Source organism: Boleophthalmus pectinirostris, unplaced genomic scaffold (genome assembly GCF_026225935.1).
Source record: "Boleophthalmus pectinirostris isolate CB_2022bp ecotype Guang Dong unplaced genomic scaffold, ASM2622593v1 HiC_scaffold_10, whole genome shotgun sequence".
Classification (NCBI taxonomy): domain Eukaryota; kingdom Metazoa; phylum Chordata; class Actinopteri; order Gobiiformes; family Gobiidae; genus Boleophthalmus; species Boleophthalmus pectinirostris.
Genome location: NW_026570971.1, coordinates 7,065,502 through 7,087,050, shown reverse-complemented (window position 1 = coordinate 7,087,050; position 21,549 = coordinate 7,065,502). Strand labels below are relative to the sequence as shown.

Below are 21,549 nucleotides of genomic sequence, written 5' to 3'. Positions count from 1 at the left end.
TAGTACTACTACTACTAATATTGCAACTACCTCTACTACTTAATATTAAAACTAACACAACAAATGGTACTACTACTAATACGACTGCGACTACGACTATGACTACTATTACTACTACTACTATTACTAATATTGTAAACAGTGTTGGGAGTAACGTCTTATAAAAGTAACGAATTACTGTAGTTCATTGGTTTTTGTTGTAACGCAGTAATGTGGCATTACAGGGAACATTTTTTGAAATATTTTACTCGGTACAAATGTCAGTAATGCACGTCACAGTGTTTTTTAAACCTGAATTGAAGTGGTGGGTTTTTTGTTTTTCTTCATACAAATTTTCTAAAATCACCGCGATATCAGCAGCGGTGAAACGCCATCGTTACGGTTCTGAATGTCGGGACGGGCCCAGAGGTGTGCTCGTGTAGACTGTCGGGTGACCACGGGTGAAAGGACCAACACAGAACTCCACGCTCCACGAAGATAATCCCAGCCGACGCCCGATTGCACTTTGTGGACACCCTGCTCCACAGACTCAGGATTCTCTCAGGGACAGTCTTAGATTCCAAGTTTAGTCCTGGTTTAGTCCTGGTTCAGTCCTCGGTTCAGTCCTTGGTTTAGTCCTGGTTCAGTCCTCGGTTCAGTCCTCGGTTCACTTCTGGTTCAGACCTGGTTTAGTCCCGGTTCAGTCCATATACGGTAGGGCTGGGTATCATTAAGAAGTTGCTGATACGATACATACCTCGATACACAGGCCACGATACGATACATACCTCGATACAGTGCACTTTCATGTCAATATGATATATTTCAAATCGATTTGATACAGTTCAATAAAAAATAAAGGCTAAATCATGGCTGTGATACTAAAAGTGTTTGTTAAACCACTTCTTGTGCAAAGTTCATATGAAACACAAACATTTTAATCCTCAAAACAGTGTCAAAATGTCCAATGTGTCGCATAAATGAGTTTCCTTTCACTCCACAAGCAACAAAACTGTAGCTGTAACAAAATAATTTAGTAAAACACATGTAAAAATACTCTTGGTGATACATCGATACAGTAGCCCATGATATCAATACTGTATCATTACATTAAACGATACGATATATCGATATTCCGATATTTTTGCATACCCCTAATATACGGCGCAAAAGTTCTGCATCAGTTCTGGTGAGAGTAACTTAAAGTGCTGCAATAGTCGTGTAATGTTTTATATTATAAACACAGTAATATTGTAATGTAACAAATTTCTTTAAAATGACAGTAACAAGTCATAAATAAATAACACATTACAGTTTTAAAGTAACTTGCCCAACAGTGTCGATACTGTGGAATTTGAATTATTCCCAAACACGTATTTTATTTTACTGCCTACTACTACTACTACTACTACTACTACTACTACTACTACTACTACTACTACTACTACTACTACTACTACTACTACTACTACTACTACTACTACTACTACTACTACTGTACTACTACTACTACTACTACTTACTACTACTTACTACTACTACTACTACTGTTACTACTACTGTACTACTACTTACTACTACTACTACTACTACTACTGTTACTACTACTACTACTACTACTACTACTACTACTACTGTAACTACTAACTACTGTAACTACTGTTACTACTGTAACTACTATTACTACTACTACTGTAACTACTGTTACTACTACTACTACTGTACTACTACTACTACTGTAACTACTGTAACTACTACTACTACTGTAACTACTACTGTACTACTACTACTACTACTACTACTACTACTACTACTACTACTACTACTGTTACTACTACTACTACTACTGTTACTACTACTACTACTACTGCTACTACTACTACTACTACTACTACTACTATACTACTACTGTTACTACTGTTACTACTACTACTATTACTACTGTTACTACTACTACTATTACTACTGTACTACTACTACTACTATTACTACTGTTACTACTACTACTATTACTACTGTTACTACTACTAACTATTACTACTGTTACTACTACTACTACTACTACTGTTACTACTACTACTACTACTACTACTACTACTACTACTGCAAGAAATACTACTTTTGCAACTACCGCTACTACCTCTACTACTACTTACTTCTACTTATTTCTACTTACTACTGCAACAAATACTACTTTTGCTACTACTACTACTAATACTACTAAGACTACCACTTCCACTACTCTCCTCCTACTACTAATACTCACTTCTACTTAAGAAATACTGAAATACTTCTACTATTACTACTACAATTTACTAATACCTACAACTACTACGACTACTCCTACTCCTATTACTCCTACTACTACTACCACTACTACTACTACTACTACTACTACCACCAATACTACTTATTCTACTGTTACTTATATTGCAACTACTTCTAACACTTACTATTAAAACTAGTACAACAAATGGTACTTTTACTTCTATTACTACTACTACTACTTCTACAACGATTCCTAATATTGCTACACGTATTTTATTTTACTGCCGTATTATTTCAACTGCTACTACTTCTTTTATCACTACATATATTTGCCTAGAAGTACAAATATTCATAACGTATATATTCAGCTGACAATAAACCTACAAACGACAAAACATTTCACACATTTAGACATTTTCAGGTTTAGCATCACGGCGCGCGTAGCTAATCGCGCGGCGTTAGCATACGGACTCGCCCGGGCTTGAAATATGAATAGAAACATTCCGTTGTACGAGATCCCGCCGCAGTGTGTCACAAACGCGCTTGTATATATCACGAAAATTACTCATCGCCGCCATTTCGTCACACAATGATCCAATCCATTTAATCCCAACCTTTTTAACAGATGATTTAAGGATTTTAGTCGCCGCGTTCATACATGGAAATCAATTTGTGTGATTTATAATGTTAGCGGAGCCGCGCAGCGATGAGAGATGCGGAGTGGTACACTTTGCTAACATAGATAAACTACACGGAGGGAATGGACTGAAACATGAGTGTATAGAGATTCTGGAGAGACGACGCGAGGTTCAGTGAGGGGTAGAAATATGGCGCGGGTTCCGGGGGGACTGGGTTGCGTCATGGATTTTATTCGCTTTTTGTCCATAGTCATAGATCGTACGCTAAAGGTTTTTCCAATGATCTGCTTTGGTACATAATTGTAGAGGGAAGTGACTGGTTCAAGACGCAGTATTACACTTCTGTATGCCGGATTAATAATAATAATTGTAGTAGCTTTAGTAGTAGCAGCAGTAGCAGCAAAAGTATTATTTCTTGCAGTAGTAAGTAGAAAGTAGTAGAAAGTAGTAGTAGAAAGTAGTTGTAGTAGTAGTAGTAGTAGTAGTAGTTGTAGTAGTTGTAGTAGTTGTAGTAGTTGTAGTAGTTGTAGGAGTTGTAGGAGTTGTAGGAGTTGTAGTAGTTGTAGTTGTAGTAGTTGTAGTTAGTAGTAGTAGTAGTAATAGTAGTAGCAGCAAAAGTATTATTTCTTGCAGTAGTAAGTAGGTAGAAGTAGGAGTAGGAGGAGCAGTAGTTGAAGTAGTGGTAGCAGCAGTAGTAGGAAGAGTAGTAGTAGTAGTAGCAGCAGTTGTAGTAATAGTAGTAGTAATAGTAGTAGCAAAAGTATTATTTCTTGCAGTAGTAAGTAGGTAGAAGTAGGAGTAGGAGGAGTAGTAGTTGAAGTAGTAGGAGGAGGAGTAGTAGTAACAGCAGTAGTATTTCTTGCACTAGTAACTAGAATTTAGTAGTATTAGTAGTAGTAGTAGTAGTAGTAGAACCAAAAGTATTATTTCTTGCAGTAGTAAGTAGAAGTAAGTAATAGTAGTTGTAGTAGTAGTAGTTGTTGTTGTAGTTGTAGTAGTAGTAGTAGTTGTTGTAGTTGTAGTAGTAGTAGTAGTTGTTGTAGTTGTTGTAGTAGCAAAAGTATTATTCTTGCAGTAGTAAGTAGGTAGAAGTAGTATTTCTTGCACTAGTAACTACAATTTAGTAGTAGTAGCAGTAGTAGTAGCAGTAGTAGTAGTAGTAGTAGTAGCAGGAGTAGTAGTAGTAGTAAAAGTATTATTTCTAGCAGCAGTAAGTAGAAGTAAGTAGAAGTAGTATCATATTTTTCAGACTATAAGGAGCACTTAAAATCCTTTCATTTTCTCAAAAATCAACAGTACACCGTATAATTCAGTGCTCCTTAAGTATTAATTCTGGTTGTGTTTACTGACCTCGAACTGATTTTATGTGGTACACGGTGCTCAAAAATCTGTCAAAATGTTTTAGTACAACTTTGGTAAACTACGAAGCCGTGCAGGAACATGGGTTATGTCGTCTTGTGCGCTGACCTTCTGAGATCGCTAGATTGCTCAAACATGCATGGATGACATCTAAAACCTCTTCAGGCATGTTTTTGTTGAGAGATTATAACATGGTAGAAAAAAAAAAATGTCGATTTGCATTTCCTTTTTATATTTAATTCAGGTTTTGTTTTGTTTTTTGCAGCTTCCAAATCCGTCCTGAACAGCATGCTGAAGGAGCCAACTCTGATTCCAGACCAGACTTTGGCCAAGAATATTTACCAAGTAAGTGTTTAAACATGAACAATTACTGAGTATTGCTTTTACGCCCTGTCAGCTACACTTCACTAAGTGTACATTTTAAAAACAGTGTAAATATATGTGGAGTTTTACACCAGAAATACTCGATATTTAATTGGCTCTGTGCACAGCAGCATGTTGGCCGGTCCACAGTGTGCCTAACCTTTCTTTTACATTCCCTTCAAACACTTTTTATACATTTTACATATTTCTAACCAATAAAAAGACAAGTAGAGACAACCTGATTGTTTTTTATGTAGATTACTTCAGTTTGTTTTGTTATGTAAATATTTAATGCCCAAAATATGCACTTGCATTGAAACACAAACACCCATCTTTCTAAACACACAAGTTTTCACCTCATTTGTAAAATATTTAAGATTTGGTCAGTGTATGTATTTTTAAGTACGCGACTCGGCAAATATCCCATAAAATTATCAGTGAACATGAAGTAATGACGCCAACAGTTGCCACGTTTACATGAGAGCTTTAATTCCGAATAAAAATGATTTAATTCTGAATAAAAATATATTCCGCTTTAAAAAGACTTAATGAAAATGATTATTCAGAATAATCGGAAGTGGGTGGTTGATTCTGATTTTAAACCCGAATTAATTTATTCCTTGATCATGTCAGCATTTATTCTTCTTAAAAATAATTCCGGTCGTTCATGTTCGTTGTGTCGCCCTTCTGATGTGATTCGGACAATCCGGCTTCTCCAGTCTTGTCTTCGGACTTTCATCCACGTCTCTTTGGATTTGTGAGCGGGATGCGGGAGTGGGCTGAGGTAGAGCAGTTTATCACTTTGTCTTCTTCCTCCCTTCTCCGACTCTCTTCCCTTCTCCTCCTCAGCCGCCATAAAGCGTGATGAGGGAATTCTCCAGCTGCTGCGTAATTATCATCAGAACAACTGCGAAAAAAGTTTGGATCGTGTTTGTGTCCGTGGCGTAACGACAAACCGAGATGACAAAAAAGCTGGTAGCAGCTGAATCCGTGTATCATTCGTTCATTCATTTTTCAGTATAAAACCAAAAATAAGAAAACGAAAAAAAACAAAACTGTTTTCTTCATTATTTGTCTCCAAAACCAAAATGAAAAAACTGATAACGATTTGTTTTTTCAGTTTTTGATTTTGTGTTTAAATGAAAAATGGAAAAAACAGATAACCCGTTTACGTGACTTCCGTGACTGCGATGCCAAAATTTTTGCGCTGCATACGGACTGAACCAGGACTGATCCAGGTCCGGGACCAGACCGGAACCAAACCGGAACCAGAGCAGGACCAGAGCGGGACCAGAGCGGACTCCAAGCTTTGACTCTGAGCCTCCGCGGGGTCCGAGGCACAGCTTCATGCTCTGGCCCTGCCGTGGACTCTGAGCCTCAGGTCTGGTCCCGGCCTGGTCTCAGTCCTGATCTCAGTCTCGGTCTGGTCCCAGTCCAGGTCTGGTCCCGGTCTGGTCCCAGCCTCGTCCTTGTCTGGTCTCGGTCTCAGTCCCACTCTGGTCCCGGTCTGGTCCCGTTCTCAGTACCGCTCCGGTATCAGTCCTGATCTGGTTCCGGTCTGGTCCCGGACCTGGAATCAGTCCTCGTTCAGTCCGTATGCAGTGCAAAATTTCTGCATCGCAGTCATGGAAGTCACGTAATCCGTTTTTTCCATTTTTCATTTAAACACAAAATAAAAAACTGAAAAAACAAATCATTATGTTGTTTTCATTTTGGTTTTGGTAATAAATAATGAATAATAATAATAATTTTCTTATTTTTGGTTTTATATTGAAAAACAAATTCAGATACGACTGATAAACGGATTCAGCTGACGTGTGTGTTTTCTTCCGGTCGACGTAAATACGTTCGCGTCTCTGTCCAATCAGAACCCTTCTCGACCTCTAGACACTGAACTGAATTAAATAAAGCCGATTTAACGTGTTTTCCATGTAAACTCAAAGGAGAATATTTACTTTAACTCAGAACAATTAATCCGGAATTAAAAAAAACCTCATGTAAACGTGGCCAGTGAGCTCGCCGTTCGCCTCGGTGCACAGAGCCTTTCCCTTATATTCCCCACAAGCATTTAACGCGTTTTATACATTTTACATTTCCCTTACAATTCCCGAGAGCCCAGTCAGCGATTTGAGATGTGTTTTGTTTGACAGTAGGCAACACCCCCCACACCCCTCAGCTCTCCGACGTATGAATCTATGGTCATGCCTGCCAATCTACCCACGTCTCCTGTGTCCCTCTCTCCCTCTCTCCCCCTCCTTCATCCCACCATCATACCCCAACCCCCCCCCGTTTTCTCTTTTCCAGTGCACAATAAACGACTGCTGTTATGGGCCGCTGGTAGACTGCATCAAACAGTATCCTTCCGCCATAAAAAAGTAACGCCTGGAAATTGACGAGGAGCCGTAGCGAAGGGGGGGGGGGACGAGAGACGAGTCTGGATGCACCTGACATAAAAGTTCTGCTTCACGGAGGGAACCGGGCCGTCGGGGGGTCGAGGGAGCGACGGAGGTGACGGAAACAAGAGGGGAAGTGCATTTGAAGACAGTGGTGCAGATGCAATGTTTTGTTTTATTTATTTTTTTATTTTATTAAAGACAGTAGAATATAACATTTAACTAAATACAATAATAAACATAAAAACAAAACACAAAAACTTACAACACATACCTACAACAAAACTCCCCACCCCTTCTCCCCAAACACACAAATTATATTAAAACCAAAAATAAGAAAATGAAAAAAAAAGAAAAAAACAACTATTTTCTTCATTATTTGTCTCCAAAATCGAAAGCTGAAAAACCAAATCGTTATTGTTTTTTCAGTTTTCGATTTTGTGTTTAAATGAATAATGGAAAAAAGGATAACGACTGTTTCCTGTTTCCGTGACGTAAACTGCGATGCCGGACTTCTGCGCCGCATATGGGCTGAACCAGGACAGAACCAGGACTAAAACTGACTGAAACTGGACTAAAACTGGACTGAAACTGGACTGAAACTGGACTGAAACTGGACTGAACCAGGATGGGCCCGGAGGTGCGCCCGCATAGACTGTCAGGTGATCAGGACTGAGATCGGGACCAGACCTAGAACAGACAGGAACTGAGACTGGGACCAGACCAGGATTCCTCGTGTTTAGTTCTGACTCTGGGCACCAGCAGGAGGCCGGTCCCTGAGCTCCTCAGAGTGCAAGATGGTTCATATAGACTATTATACTTCCATGGACCACTCTGGAACCTTCACGGACCACTGAGGGATTACACAGAGATAAGACCACATGGAATATAATAGAATGTACTATTATTTAATGTTGAAAATATCATTCAGTTGTCTTAAGAGTGTTTAGGCTGGCTCATAGTTCTGCGTAAAATCTACACGGACGTGCTGCACAGTTCCCTGATGCACATGAAAGCCAATCAGACGCTTGCAGTGTTTGCCGTGTCGCGCACGTGCTGTGACACCTCAGCCAAAAAATGATTACACATCAAACTTTCGCTGAACACAAGGGCTATGATTGGTAGAACCAAGAAGACTATATGGACAACTTATTAAAACAGCTTGGAACACAACTAAAGTTTGGCACAGAAATGTTTGCATATGAGCCTAATATGATTGTTTAATGTCACGGTAAATTAAAAACAAATAATGAATTCAAATGAAATGGTTTGGATTCCCACGACGCACCTGGGCCCTGATGAGCTGCACAGAAGCTCGTATGATTCAGGTTAGTGTCATACTCGAGACCGGTCTTCGTCATCTCAGACTCGACCACGTTTGGACTTGATCTTGTCTCGGTCTTGAAGGCGCTTGGACTTGGTCTTATCTCAGTCTCGAGGTCTGACACTCCACATTTAATTAAGTGGAGATAGATTTATAAAAACACTGATATATTTGTGCCTAAATAATTGTAAAATACAAATAAATGTCGAAAATTACAAAGATGGTCTCGATTTGGTCTCGATAGGCTGTGGTCTTGGTCTTGTCTCGGTCTTGACTCTCAGAGGTCCCGGTCTTGTCCTGGTCCGAGCTGAAAGGAGCTTGACGTAGGACTATAAACCAGCCTTTATTTGGTCTCATCGTGGTATCGGAATTGCAGGAGTCGCACTGAAAACCTTTGTTCAGCTGTGAATGTAGCACCGTTTTTACTGTGATCGCAGACGACCTTTTATCCCCATTTTCCATCCATCCTCCTCAACGCGTTCCTCTGTTCCACGCGACTCCTGCGTCGGCTCCAGCAGCTGTGACGTGAGGCCCTGTGATCTGGAGGCCGACCCTTATTTAAGCCCCGCACACCCCCATTGTCCCGCTCTCATCTGGATGTACGGAGGCTGAGGGCTCTGTGTTCGGGCCCAGTCAAGCCTGTCCTCTCCTGCCCTCCCTCCACTCCTCCACCCACCCCACCCATCCCTCCGTCCTCCTCCCCTTCACCCCCCTCTCCTCCGAGTCCGGCACAGACTTCATTAAACCCTCCCCATTACTTACATGCTCCTGCCAACTAAGCAACACATTAATTACAAGCCTTTTTAGCCGTACGCCATAACATAATGGTATGATGCGAAATGACAGTGTATTGCGACAGCGTTTTTCTTCTGTACCGTTCCATGCATTTACCCAAGTTGGCATTTACTCAATTGGTCTAATTTATTTAATGGACTTCATGTTTAGTTTCCTCTGCACTACAAAAACTATTGCGTTAAATGACTTGAATTCAGAATGTAGGTTGTATGACTGTCTTGTTTTCTCAAGGTAAGTAACGCCAAATCCAATCAATTTAAACACTAGTAGAAATTACCCAAAGGCGTTATTAAAGGGGGGTATTTTACACTTTTATGGGGTATTACTGCTAACACAGAACTTACCGTATTTTTCAAACTATAAGTCGCTCCAAAGCATAAGTTGCATCAGCCAAAAAATGCCTAATGAAGAAGAAAAGAAACATATAAGTCGAACTGGACTATAAGTCACACTTTTTGGGGGAAATTTACTTTATAAAATCAGAGACCAGGAACCGACATTTCCCTTTGAAAGTCAAGTTCTAGTAAAAACAATAGAACAGAGAACAACAGACTGTTAACGTCACATATGAACAGTTCTTCAAATAACTATAACATAAACAACAGAACAGAACAAGTTTACCAAACTCTCCATCTCACTCCAAATCACTAAATCCATTCAATTCTTCATCCTCGGTGTCACTTCTGAGCAACTCCACGACCTCCGGAGGTAAATGGAGCACCGTTTCCTCATCTGTGTCGCTGTCGTTAGACTCAGCATCAGTTCCAGTTAGAATTATTATGGCCTTTCTGAATCCCGACAGGATGGTTTCGGTGTCACTGAAGTCCAGGCTTTGTCCATCCATCCAATGATCTCCAGGAAAGTTTCATGGTGCATCCTCCCAGTGTCACAAGTTTCTCGCTCACTCCAAACTTTCTTTCTGCTTTCTTACTGTTTGCGGCTGAATATTTTGCTACTTGCAGCTTGTAATTTTCAAAATATGATTTTGTTTTTGGGGGCATTTGTGTTTTGTCTTCTCAGTCGTCTTTATAAGTTTGTTTTAAATTAAAAATTTTCATTGTTACAGAAGTAATGGTGCGATCGACTGACATGATACAGACAGAGGCTCTTTCTGCAGGAGACATGTGCAGTAGAGCGAAGTGACAGTGGTACAGGAGGAACAGGAGCAGCAGATACTGACACACAAGACTAGAACCTCTCGCAGCTGTCAGTGTGAAAATGTTAATATATAAGTGGCACTGGAGTTGCAGAACCACCCAAACCAAGAAAAAAAGTGTGATTTATAGTTTGAAAAATACAGTACTTAGCATGGATGACATCTAAAACCTTCCCGGGCATGTGTTTGGTGAGGGAACAACATCATGATAATAACTGATAATTTTGTAATAATTAAAAGTGTGCAAAATCCTGAGGCAATCTCATTTTGTAAGATCTTGTCCCATCCCTAGTGGTAGTTCAACATGTTAGAATAATGAATGATGTCTTAACATGCATGTCTTTCTATTGTTGGTCACGCCTGTTTATTCCAGATAAATTGTGTGCATATCTGAATCTGCTTTTCTTTATAACTGGACCATTACTACTTCGTATGTTTCCTTGACTCCCACGTTTCAGTGCAATCGGCCAGGAGCACGAAGTTCTGCTGAGGGACATGCTGAAGGAGAGGAACATGTCCTTTCTAGGTAAGACCCACTGCATCTACACTGTTAGTTTACATGTTTTAAAAGAATAAGATCACAAAACATTGATTCAAGTTTGAATTAAACAGGGCTTAAAGTTCTTTGCCCCCATGCTGGATTTCCGGCTTTTGGAGAAAAACAAATAAGAAATATATATATATGTGTGAATATTTATTTTTAGACTATAGCCTACAAAACAAACACCCCTAAAACTCCATGAAACAGGTTTGATAGGTCTTACTCAGACCTGACCCAGAGGACTTGATATGACCAAACTCTTTTCAATTGTAGACTACAAGGCTTCTAAATAACCTAGTAGTTCATATAAAATCCCTTTTAAAATCATATTTTTCATTTGGATAACCACAGTAATAAGATTCTAGAACACACTGGTTCAGCTCTAAAAGCAGTTCACATGTTTCTGAGCTGGAATAGATATGGTTTTACCCAAATGACAAACAAATTTTAAATGTTAATATATGATCCCAACATCCGGCAGAGTCAACAGGATGTATAAATTATTCTGAAACTCCTACAGTTAGATTTTTATCCCCATATACGATCTTGTTATGAAGTGTGAGGAAACTGTGAGGCTCTCAGATTAATCCAAACTATAGTTGTTGTTTGTTTTTTTTACACTGGGCCACTTGCGCTACACAAATGATGTGTGACTCTTTAATGATTAATCATTTCACTGATGCCCCAACTTCACCTGAATTCAGCCTACGAACTCATGATGTGGCAGTGGAGTTCTTAAACTAAATTTCTGTACTTGTTGATGTTTTCCTTGATCTGACAGGCAGCTCAAAAATTGTCTAAAATCTAAAATGCACCAAATTAGAGGAAATAAGACCTGATTTATCCAAAAATGTCCCCCCATGATTATAAATCTCTAGTCCATTGGATAATATTTGTACTCATGTGAACTGTCTTTAGGATTAATATAATAATGATAGAGAGTATAAGTGATTTAAAAGTGCCCATAAAAATCGCCATATAAGTTCTGGCCAAGCTACTAAAAGTTCAGGCTTAGATTTTTTTTTTTTTTCCCTCTTTGAGCCCTGATTAAATGCAGAGAAAGAAAAAACATTAAAATTTCCAATGAAGTTCACCTAAAAAACTGAGATCACTTTAAAGTTGTGTTTGGAGTGATAAGTCTATATTTGAGTCATCTTTATTTGCTTATTTTCAAGACACCATTTTGCAGTTTTCAATTTTATTTTCTTAATCGATGATACACATATAAGGAGTCGTCGTAATTTTGTCACAAATGAAAAACAAAAAAAACAAACTACAGCTCGGTAGTGTGATGTGCAGCTGTCCATAGGAAGTGCCGACAGCTACACGGCTCTTTGTTGTGGTGACGTTTACGGCGACGTCAGCTTCCATCGGGCACCGCGGTTTTCTAACACCGAAATCAGCTGACTTGTTTCTTTTAAAGGTTGTATAGAGGATTTTTTAAGGGAAAAGAAATACAGCGACAGTCCTTTTTCAAATGTTGTGCATGCGTGACACCACCTTCCTCCTCCACAGCTCCTCAGTAGAAACATCTCCTCCCACCTCCTTAATCTAGAAATCACACTTGTTTACAGCCCGTGTGCGTTCAGAATTACTGTTGAAGTGACGTGTCTAGAAATAATTTAGCGAGCGACGCATCAGTTTTTAAACCCTCTGTCTGCTTCATTTGCACCATCACCAGAAGAGATCTCCAAGAGTCACCTCAGTTTGTTTTCGCTCCTTTTCCCCTTCTCTTCTTCTTTCAACGACCTCAAAAACGGACTTTGTTTTGCGGTGAACTGGTCGTGGATTCTCGTCCGCCATCTCAACAAACTTTGTGCGAACTGCGAGGAAGCGACAGTTTAAAAAAGCTTCTAAGAAGCGCTGCATAAACCATGTAATCCCCGCGCACCGGCGAGTCAGTTACACTAAAAACGTAAGAAGTTTGATTGACAACCTAACAGCCAATAGAAAATGAGGTAGCCTTGTTATCTATTGGCTGATGTTTATCTGGCCTCACTACGTCCACAGTTGATAGATTTTCACTCTTTTTTTTTTTTTTTGGTCATCATAATTACAAGGCTGCTGCATCTCTGTAATTGTGTTTTAAACTTTCACTGACAATTTGAAACTAAAAAAAAAAAAATCCTCCATACAACCTTTAATAAATCATTTAGAAGGTGCACTGTGTATCTGCTTGGTTGGGGGTTCTGTCACCTTCTTGTTTTTACGGATATGTCATTGCTCTGCCTGGAATGTTCCACAGTGTGACATCAAACAGCTCTACGTTACATTTATTCAATTACAGGCGGTTTTAGAGCTAAAAATACTTAGAAAAACAACATTCTGACTTTGAGCGGGATCGCCTTTCCACAGATCTGACCTGTAACTTGGTCTGGTTTGGTCTCCATGAAGATAGAAACGTTTAATACCACACTATGAAACATTCCGGACAAAGCAACAACATCCCCATAGACCTTTTTCACAACGACTGGAAGTGCCGCGATCAGTGTTGGGGAGTAACAGATTACATGTACTGGAGTTACGTAATCAGAGTACAAATTATGAGTAACTGTATTCAGTTACAGTTACTGTTTCAGTGAGTGGTAATTGGATTACAGTTACTTTGTTGAAATAAATGGATTACACGGCGGTATTTTCCTGTTTTCACATTTTGGGCTATTCCCTTTTTATTTATTTTTTTTGGTAATTCCACTCATTGCCAGACACAAAACCAGGACTAAAACCAGGTCCAAACCAGGACTAAACCAGGTCTAAACCAGGACTAAACCAGGACTAAACCAGGACTAAACCAGGACTAAACCAGGACTAAAACCAGGTCTAAACCAGGTCTAAACCAGGACTAAAGGACTAAACCAGGACTAAACCAGGTCTAAACCAGGACTAAACCAGGTCTAAAACCAGGTCTAAACCAGGACTAAACCAGGTCTAAACCAGGTCTAAACCAGGTCTAAACTAGGTCTAAATCAGGATTTAACAGGGCTAAATCATGCAGCATGGACGTGTCTCTTCTTTTATCAATAATATTTTTAATTTGGTTCAGTAAAGTCTGGGCTTTTTATTTTCTTTTATCAGACAAAACATCTTATGTGAAGATTTCCTCGTCTTTGCTTCTCTACAGCAAATCAAGTAATCCAAAGTATTCAGATTACATTACTCACTTTAAGTAATTTAATGGATTCCGTTACAAACTACATTTTGGGGTGTGTAATCTGTAATCTGTAGGGGAATACATTTTAAAGTCGCCTTCCCAACACTCTCCGCGATGTTCGGTAAACTTCACTTACGTTAATGCTTTTCTATGGCAAAATATCTGTGGAAATGTCTCGTGTATTTTCCACCAGCTTCATAAATCTGCCCCATCACCAAATCTTCATCCAACAAAGGATAAACATTCTTCCATGAGCAATTTATCTTTAACTATCAAGGTAAGAAAGACGAGAACGTAACGGAGAACAGCCACGACGCATTAGTGAACTACTGAACAAAACTAATGTTAGGGTCATGAATAAAATATGAGTAACTTGTTCACTCAGACTGATTCTAGAATTGAAATTAAAAATCGATTTCATGATGTCGATATTCGCAAAGACAGAGAGATTTGTGCAGTTTAAATGCAATGCAATCTGTGAATATCTGTAGCATTTGAACTGCTCAAATCTCTCTGTCTATGCAAATATCTACATCATGAAATCGATTTTTAACTTTAATTCTAGAATCAGTCGAAGTTAACAAGTAACTTATTAACGAATTACTTATTACTTATGTTTTACTCATGGGCATAGTTAGCGTTAGGTTTGCTCAGTAGTTCACTAATGCTCGTCGTTCGCCTTTAAGTTTTTGTCTTTCTTACCTTGATAGTTGTGGATAAATTCTTCATTTTCTTCCTTTGTGGACCTTGTTGGTTGAAGATTTGGTGATGGGGCAGATTTATGAAGCTGGTGGAGAAAACGCGAGACATTTCCAGAGATATTTTGCCGTAGAAAAGCATTAACGTAAGTGACGTTTACCCTACATCTCGGCACTTCTGACCCTTGCGAAAAAGGTCCATTGAGAAAAGCGTTTGACAGACCCTCCACCAGATGATAAGTTAGACAATGCACCTTTTTAAATGAATATTACGATTTAAAATGTCTAAATTATAACACAATGATCCACGGGTGTCATAGATTATACCTCTAGCGCACACACAAGCGCTGTAGGTCGTCTTTAAAGCCATAAGAGTGCTCCCTTTGAACGTATCTTCATTCTCCCAAAGCAAAACTTATATCCGTCGTTTAGTAGTTTGTCCATCGTTTTGTCTTAGTTTTCAGTAAATCAAGGTGGGTTGTCCAGGTGTGAAATTGCGCCCCCCTCCCTTCCCCTTCCATCTCGCGCCGCCGTCCCCTCTCGGTGTCCCGGGCCGGTGAGCGATGAGAGATAAAAGTCATTCCCCCCGTCATTATCCCGTTTCCTTTATACGGGCTCTGTACGGGCTCCGAGGATGACCTTTTGTCGCGGGGCCAGTGCTCCAACAGCCAGAGTTCGGGGGGCACGGGGACCGCTGGGGCAGGACTCGCCGCACCTGATAAATGGATTGGAAATAAGCTAGCCAACAGCGGGGACGGACCATTAATTTTAATCAAAAGTGGTGTAAAAAATGCGATCGAGGCCACCTGACAATGTGGACAGTCCAGTGGGCAGGGACAGAGACGCAACGGGATGTCCAGATGTCGTTGGGGGGTTGGATGTCGAATTTAGCCAACAAAAATAAACACAAAAGACATCATTAGCCATCATAGCAAAAAAATTAATAATAAAAAAAGGAAATAAAGATGTTAGGTGTTCTCTTTTGAGTATAGAGCTGCATTAAATGTGCGTTGTTTAATTTTTCCGGTGGAGGTTTCGTCGTCCAGACAAAGCAGTAACATCATGGAGACCTTATTATTTTGTCTGGAATGTTTCATAGTGTGGCTTTAAACCTTTCTATCTTCATGGAAACCAAAAAAGACCAAGTTATAGGTGAGATCTGTGGAGAGGCGACCCCGCTCACAGTCAAAATGCCTGTTTTTCTACGCATTTTGAGATATTAAACGACTGTAACTGAGTAAGTGTGAGGTAGAGATGTTTAATGTCACACTGTGGAACATTCCAGGCAGAGCAATGACATCTGAATAGAAACAGATGATGGACCCCAACCAAAAAGTGACATAGTGCATCATTAAACTGAGTTATATATGTTTATTAGCCGAGTTTTACAGTGGTGCAAATACATTCCTTGCTTTCTTAACATTCTTATTATTGAGTGTTTTTCACAACTTAAAGGGGCCAGAGCCGTGTTTTGTTTTGCCATTACGTAATGTTACTAACAACTAGCATGCTAACAGCATATCACATTACTTCCTGATTCATGGACAATAAAAATGCTTACAATATTTATGTACCGGGGCCTTTACTTATTTTCTACCTGAAAAGAAAGTAGTTTGCGAGATATTGATTTCAACAAATGTGCATGTTGACCAGCTGTGTTTGTAGAAATAGTCTTCAATACATGATTTTATAGATTTAAAAAATGTTATTCAAACTCCATGTAAGTGTTCGTCTTTAGCTTGAGATTTAAGGTAATGTGACTGCACTATAAATCGATATTGAAATTGTTGACTTCTGTTGTATCTTTGCAAAAAGAAAAAACATGCGCAGAGGCAGGGGGGTCGTTCAACAGCACCTTTAATGATGTTACAGAGTTTATTCAAAGCATCAGGGTGGCAAAAGGGAAAAAATATCTGTAAGTGTCTAGCCGAGGTTTTTGAAAGTCTGACCAAAGCTTTTGTATTGTCCATTTCCAGACGTGATAGTTTTACTTCTGGGAATCTTCTGGAATTTCTCAGAGTTTGTAACATAAAACAGAGTAGCAAGCATCATTCAAGGTTACTGAGCAGAACATTTTGCACTTTAGCTGTAGCAGCATTAAGTATGAAATTAATATAATGAGATCATTGCCACAAATTTTTTTCAAAATCCCAAATTGCATTGGTGCAATTAACAAATCCCAAAGACTGAAATTATTTAGGTATAGAACAAAATATCCTGACTTTTTGGCCTCTGAAAGTTGTGAAATCTTCTAAACTCATTGCGGTCAATAATAGGCTCTAAGACTGCGTTCAGACTGCAGCCTGAAGTGACCCAAATCAGATTTTTTCGTCCCTATGCTCCTGTATCTGATCTTTTAATGACAGTCTGAACGACACAGATCAAATTTTTTCAAATGTGACCCAGGCCACTTGGATATGTGCTCCTAAAACTGATACATATTTGATCTTTTGACATGTGACTTCAGTCTGAACGGCCAGGTCACATTCATCCCACCTACGTCACAAATTTACACAAACGTTCTTTTTGTCATACTAAAATTGTGAATAAACTCTGTATCAGTGAAGCAGTGAAGCACATTTCACGTTTTCGCTGCAAAGGTTTCCTTTTTCATCCTTCCTGTGGATCAATCCTGCCCATCGCCTTCACCTTTCACTATTTTTCAATTCCGTTGGGAAAGGAAACAGTTTGAATGGAGGTTTACAGTGACACACATCTGATTCCCTTTTGCATTGATGGAGTTCGCAAACAAATTTCTTGAGCCATTTTCCACTGTTAGGATCCAACAACCACACAATTAACAACATCCGAATCCCAAAACTAAAATACGACAATATCCGAACCAGAAACAAAAGCGATATGTTTCAAAAGACTTGAAAAGATCGGCTTTGTCAATAGACGCATCCCACTGGGAAAACAAACATGACGGTTTGATGCTCACTATTTCGGAGAATCCTTCCCAGTATGCATCGCGCAATGACCGGAAGTCCGAGATTCTTGATGTGTCTATTCAGAAATCCTTTGGCGAGCTGCTTGTAAGGGAGTAGAGAGCTACTGCTAGCTACAGAGCTGGTTTAAACAGTGTTCAACAACTCCTGCCCACTGCCTTATCTACCTTACCTATTTTAGCATGACTGAAAAAACAAAAAAAACATAGAAATACAATTGGACAGGAAGTGCTGATGCTGACAGTGCGGTTGCCGGGCGGGCTTGGAATGCAAAAGGTAAACGAGGAGTAACTTTGGACCTCTGCAAACTGGACTAGTTCTGTTTGGTCACGTTTTTTAAGACAGTAAAAATCAGGCCCAGCTCCTTTTTAATATACTTTTTTTTATAGCTCCCCGTGTGCCTAACCCGTCCTAATCACCCCAAAGTGGATGAACACGACATTGAATCCACGTTAAACGACCCCCATTTCACTTATACGCATTTAATAGAAATATACTGCCTGTAAAACTCCGCCATACCATTATTACCAACATTTCCGGAAGCATCGCCAGTAGCTACATTAAATTTCATAGATAGGATTCCCTCTCTCGCCGCTCTCCCCCCCCTCCGTCTCTCTCTTTCTCCGCCCTGACCTCTCCTGGCTCGCTCCATCCTCTCCTCCGATTCCCTTCTTCCACGCTCCATTAGCCGAGCTTGGCTGAAGACAAAGAGGCCGGGCCCCCGCGAGCCGAACGACCTGGTCAGTCTGCCGATGTAATGGAGAAATGGGGAGCGCTGGCGGGGATAATGGCCGCCGCGGAGTCAAGGACGACCGCGACCGCCAATGGATCGCGGGATGGCCGGGGTCAGGCGAGCAGAGGCGCTAACACCCGCCCCGCGCTGGCCCCCTTGTTATATGTTTTATAAAGCAGGGGTAAATGGGGAGAGGGCTCTGTAAGCACCTCTTTACAGGCCGAGTGCAGTGGCAGCAGATCTGAGCCGGGCCAGTTAATGGTTTTTACGGTGTGTTTTCTGGCCTGACTCGGTGGAAGGTTGAGTGTTAAAAGTTAGTGCCCCGTAAGGAGGTATATGGGGGCGTTAATGGGGTTTTTGTAGGAGAATGCAATCACTGCTTGAACCTGCGGCCAGAGAGGAGATTGGGAAGTTTATAATCTTTAAGAGTACGACAAACGAGCGTCTTCAAACGACAGAACCGACTCAAACAGTCGGGTTAAGTTTAAAGGGTTCATATTGCGCGATTTTCTGTTCTATTTCATAATGTTATTTGCTCATCACAAACAGACCTGGACTTGTGTTTTGGGCTCAGTCAAGCAGAAGTAAACAACAAGGCCAAAAATTCAAGTTAATGCATCTGATATAAAAATGTATTGAACAGATACATATGTACTCTAGTTTATGAAACTGTTTACCTTTTTTCTGTACCATTTTTGGTTCTAAAGTTACATACGTTTTAAACAGACCATGTATGAAACATGGAACAAAAATTATTTCCCAAATTTCAAAGACCCAAAAATCATGTAAATAAATGGATGTATTTCATCATATCTTGTGTTATTCCATCTTTGAACTGTTGATGAAGGAACATGATTTTTTTTGTTTTTAATGTATTTAAAATGATAAGAATTTGCTTGGAATGACTGACATTTTATAGAAATAGTTTCCTTTCATTTTGAAGTAATATTAAAGTATTTGGAAGAAAAAAGCGACAAATTATGTAAAATCATGCACCTTCTACACAATTTTCCCGCTGTTACTTTTCCCTCCGTTACCATGACCTTTCTTAATAAAAAATCTCATTACTCAAAAAGTAAGAGATTTTTCAACCTAATCTTGTACCATATGGTAGAAAACTATATGAAGCAAATATTCAAACCAGTTTGTTAAGGATATGTAAGTGAGAACCAAGAGTTATCACTGTTTGGATTTATTGCCCAAAAAGTGCTGCATATTTCATTCCCTCCGTTACCGACATGAGTTTTTAAATTTTTTGTCAACAACTTGAAAGAATATCACAGGTTTAACTTTACCCTGTTGGAGTGTAACTCTTTCCTACATTCTGATACTTTACTTATTTCAATAGTTCCTCTAGTTTCTGAATAAGACACATTTGAATGTAAAAAATCTGCCCGTTTCCCTCCGTTACCCTTTTGTTTCATTCACACATGATCGAGTAATCCTGCATTATTTGTGTCCAAATGCTCTGTTCCAACTTGTGATGTCATGAAATCGTAGTTTTCATGTTAACAGCTACGTTTTACCTTTTGTTTGGCAGTTCCAGAGCTCAAATCATCCAAATAAATCTAGTGAAGTGAACGTTCTATTCCTGCATATTTAGGCTGAGTTCTTCTCTCAAACTGAAAACGCTCTGTTCCAGCTTGTGATGTCATGCAGTGATACAGAAAGTGCTTTAGTGTGTTTTTAAATTCCAAACACAGTGTTTTCCACAGATCAAGTAGCACTGTGTGGTGCCGGCGACTGTAAGATGCACCACTACAGTTTGCTCATACAAATTATGTTTGTGGAAGACCTGTATTTTAAGTTTCAAGTTGAGAATTATATATAGGGCGCACTCTTAATAAGCCTCCAACCACATCAAAAATCCCAATCCAGAGCGCCCTATACACGAATCCACTCGGGTGTCCCAGCAGGACTTCAGTAAACTACAAAGACGCACCACCCACAGAACACGCAAACACACACGGAGCAGACAGCGACCGCACAGCGACAAACACCCACAGACACACTCATCACTCCACGCCGACGAGGAACGGAACGGAGGAACGAACCGAAAAAGCGAGTGCAATGTGCCACTTCTAGACACGACTGAACAACTGAGTCACTGCGAACACGCCGACAATCCGTTGGTCCCAGACAGCACCTCCCTACACGCCACAACTGAACAAAGCCCAGAGTCACCGTGAACACACCAAACAAACAAAACCACTCACCCATCCAACTGTTGTGTTTCCTTTAAAGTCCGGTGCGGTTTATTTGTGAAAAAGTTTAAAAATAGACCAATTTAATGACAGTGCGCCTTATAATCCAGAGCGCCTAATAGCCCGGAAAATACGATATTTACCAAAATTAATGTTAAACTTTAGCTTTTACCTGAACTTTAGATTCTTTGACATTCAAGGAATCAGTTACAAAAAAAAAAAAAAACAAGTAAATGTTGAGGTTTTTATTTCAAATACTTAACTCAAGACCTATAGCTCAGCCAATATTACAACTTGTTCTTGTATTTAACTTTTTTTTTGGTAAAACAAAATAAATAGTATAATATAACCATTATATAATAATTCAAATAAAATAAATACTATAATTGGATATAAGAAACTACAAAAGGAAGGAGGTGGTGGAATCAATTTGTGGTGCTTGGTTTTTATTCTGTGGTGCAGATTGGTCCCTGTATGGGAAACACTGACAACTTCACTAGAATCATTTGGACGATTTAAGCGATCTGGGCAGTTCAAAAGTATTTATAAGCCTGTATTACATGACAGATTGTGATAAAATTACTACCACATCTTCAGACTTTTTCAGACTTTTTCAGTTTTTCTTTACTTTACGTATCCAAATGTCAAGAATGCACAGTCATTGCATCATTGTACAGTCTGTGTTTGTTCCCTTAGATGTGACTAGTCTCTGTAAAATGATCACACCCATATGTGTTTTTCCTTTCTTTCCTTACAGATGAAAACCAGCTGAGGACCATGGGCTATGACAAAACTCCAGACATTATCCTGGAAGTTCCTGTTGGTCAGTACCATGTTGGGGTGTTTACTCTTACACCAAAACTGTACTTGTTTTGTTTCATTTGCATGTTTTGGTATTTAGGCTGGTTACTTCTCCAGAGCTCCAGAGTGACATTGGCTACGTTCAGACTGCAGCCTGAAGTGATCCAAATCAGATTTTTTTGGCCTCTATGGCTACGT

The 21,549-nt window shown here is 39.6% G+C and overlaps 1 protein-coding gene across 2 annotated transcripts in view; it reads left to right on the top strand.

Moving 5' to 3' along the window:
* Positions 1–21,549, top strand: part of cdin1 (CDAN1 interacting nuclease 1) — a 294,474-nt gene that overhangs the window by 110,260 nt on the left and 162,665 nt on the right. For both annotated transcript variants that reach the window (XR_008632427.1, XM_055155721.1), the window contains exons 7-10: positions 4,510–4,589; positions 6,912–6,961; positions 10,734–10,801; positions 21,308–21,373. Coding sequence is in view for 1 of the 2 variants with exons in the window: in XM_055155721.1 (XP_055011696.1) it covers positions 4,510–4,589; positions 6,912–6,961; positions 10,734–10,801; positions 21,308–21,373 (264 nt within the window). In the remaining variant the exon portion in view is untranslated. The remainder of the gene's footprint in view (positions 1–4,509; positions 4,590–6,911; positions 6,962–10,733; positions 10,802–21,307; positions 21,374–21,549) is intronic.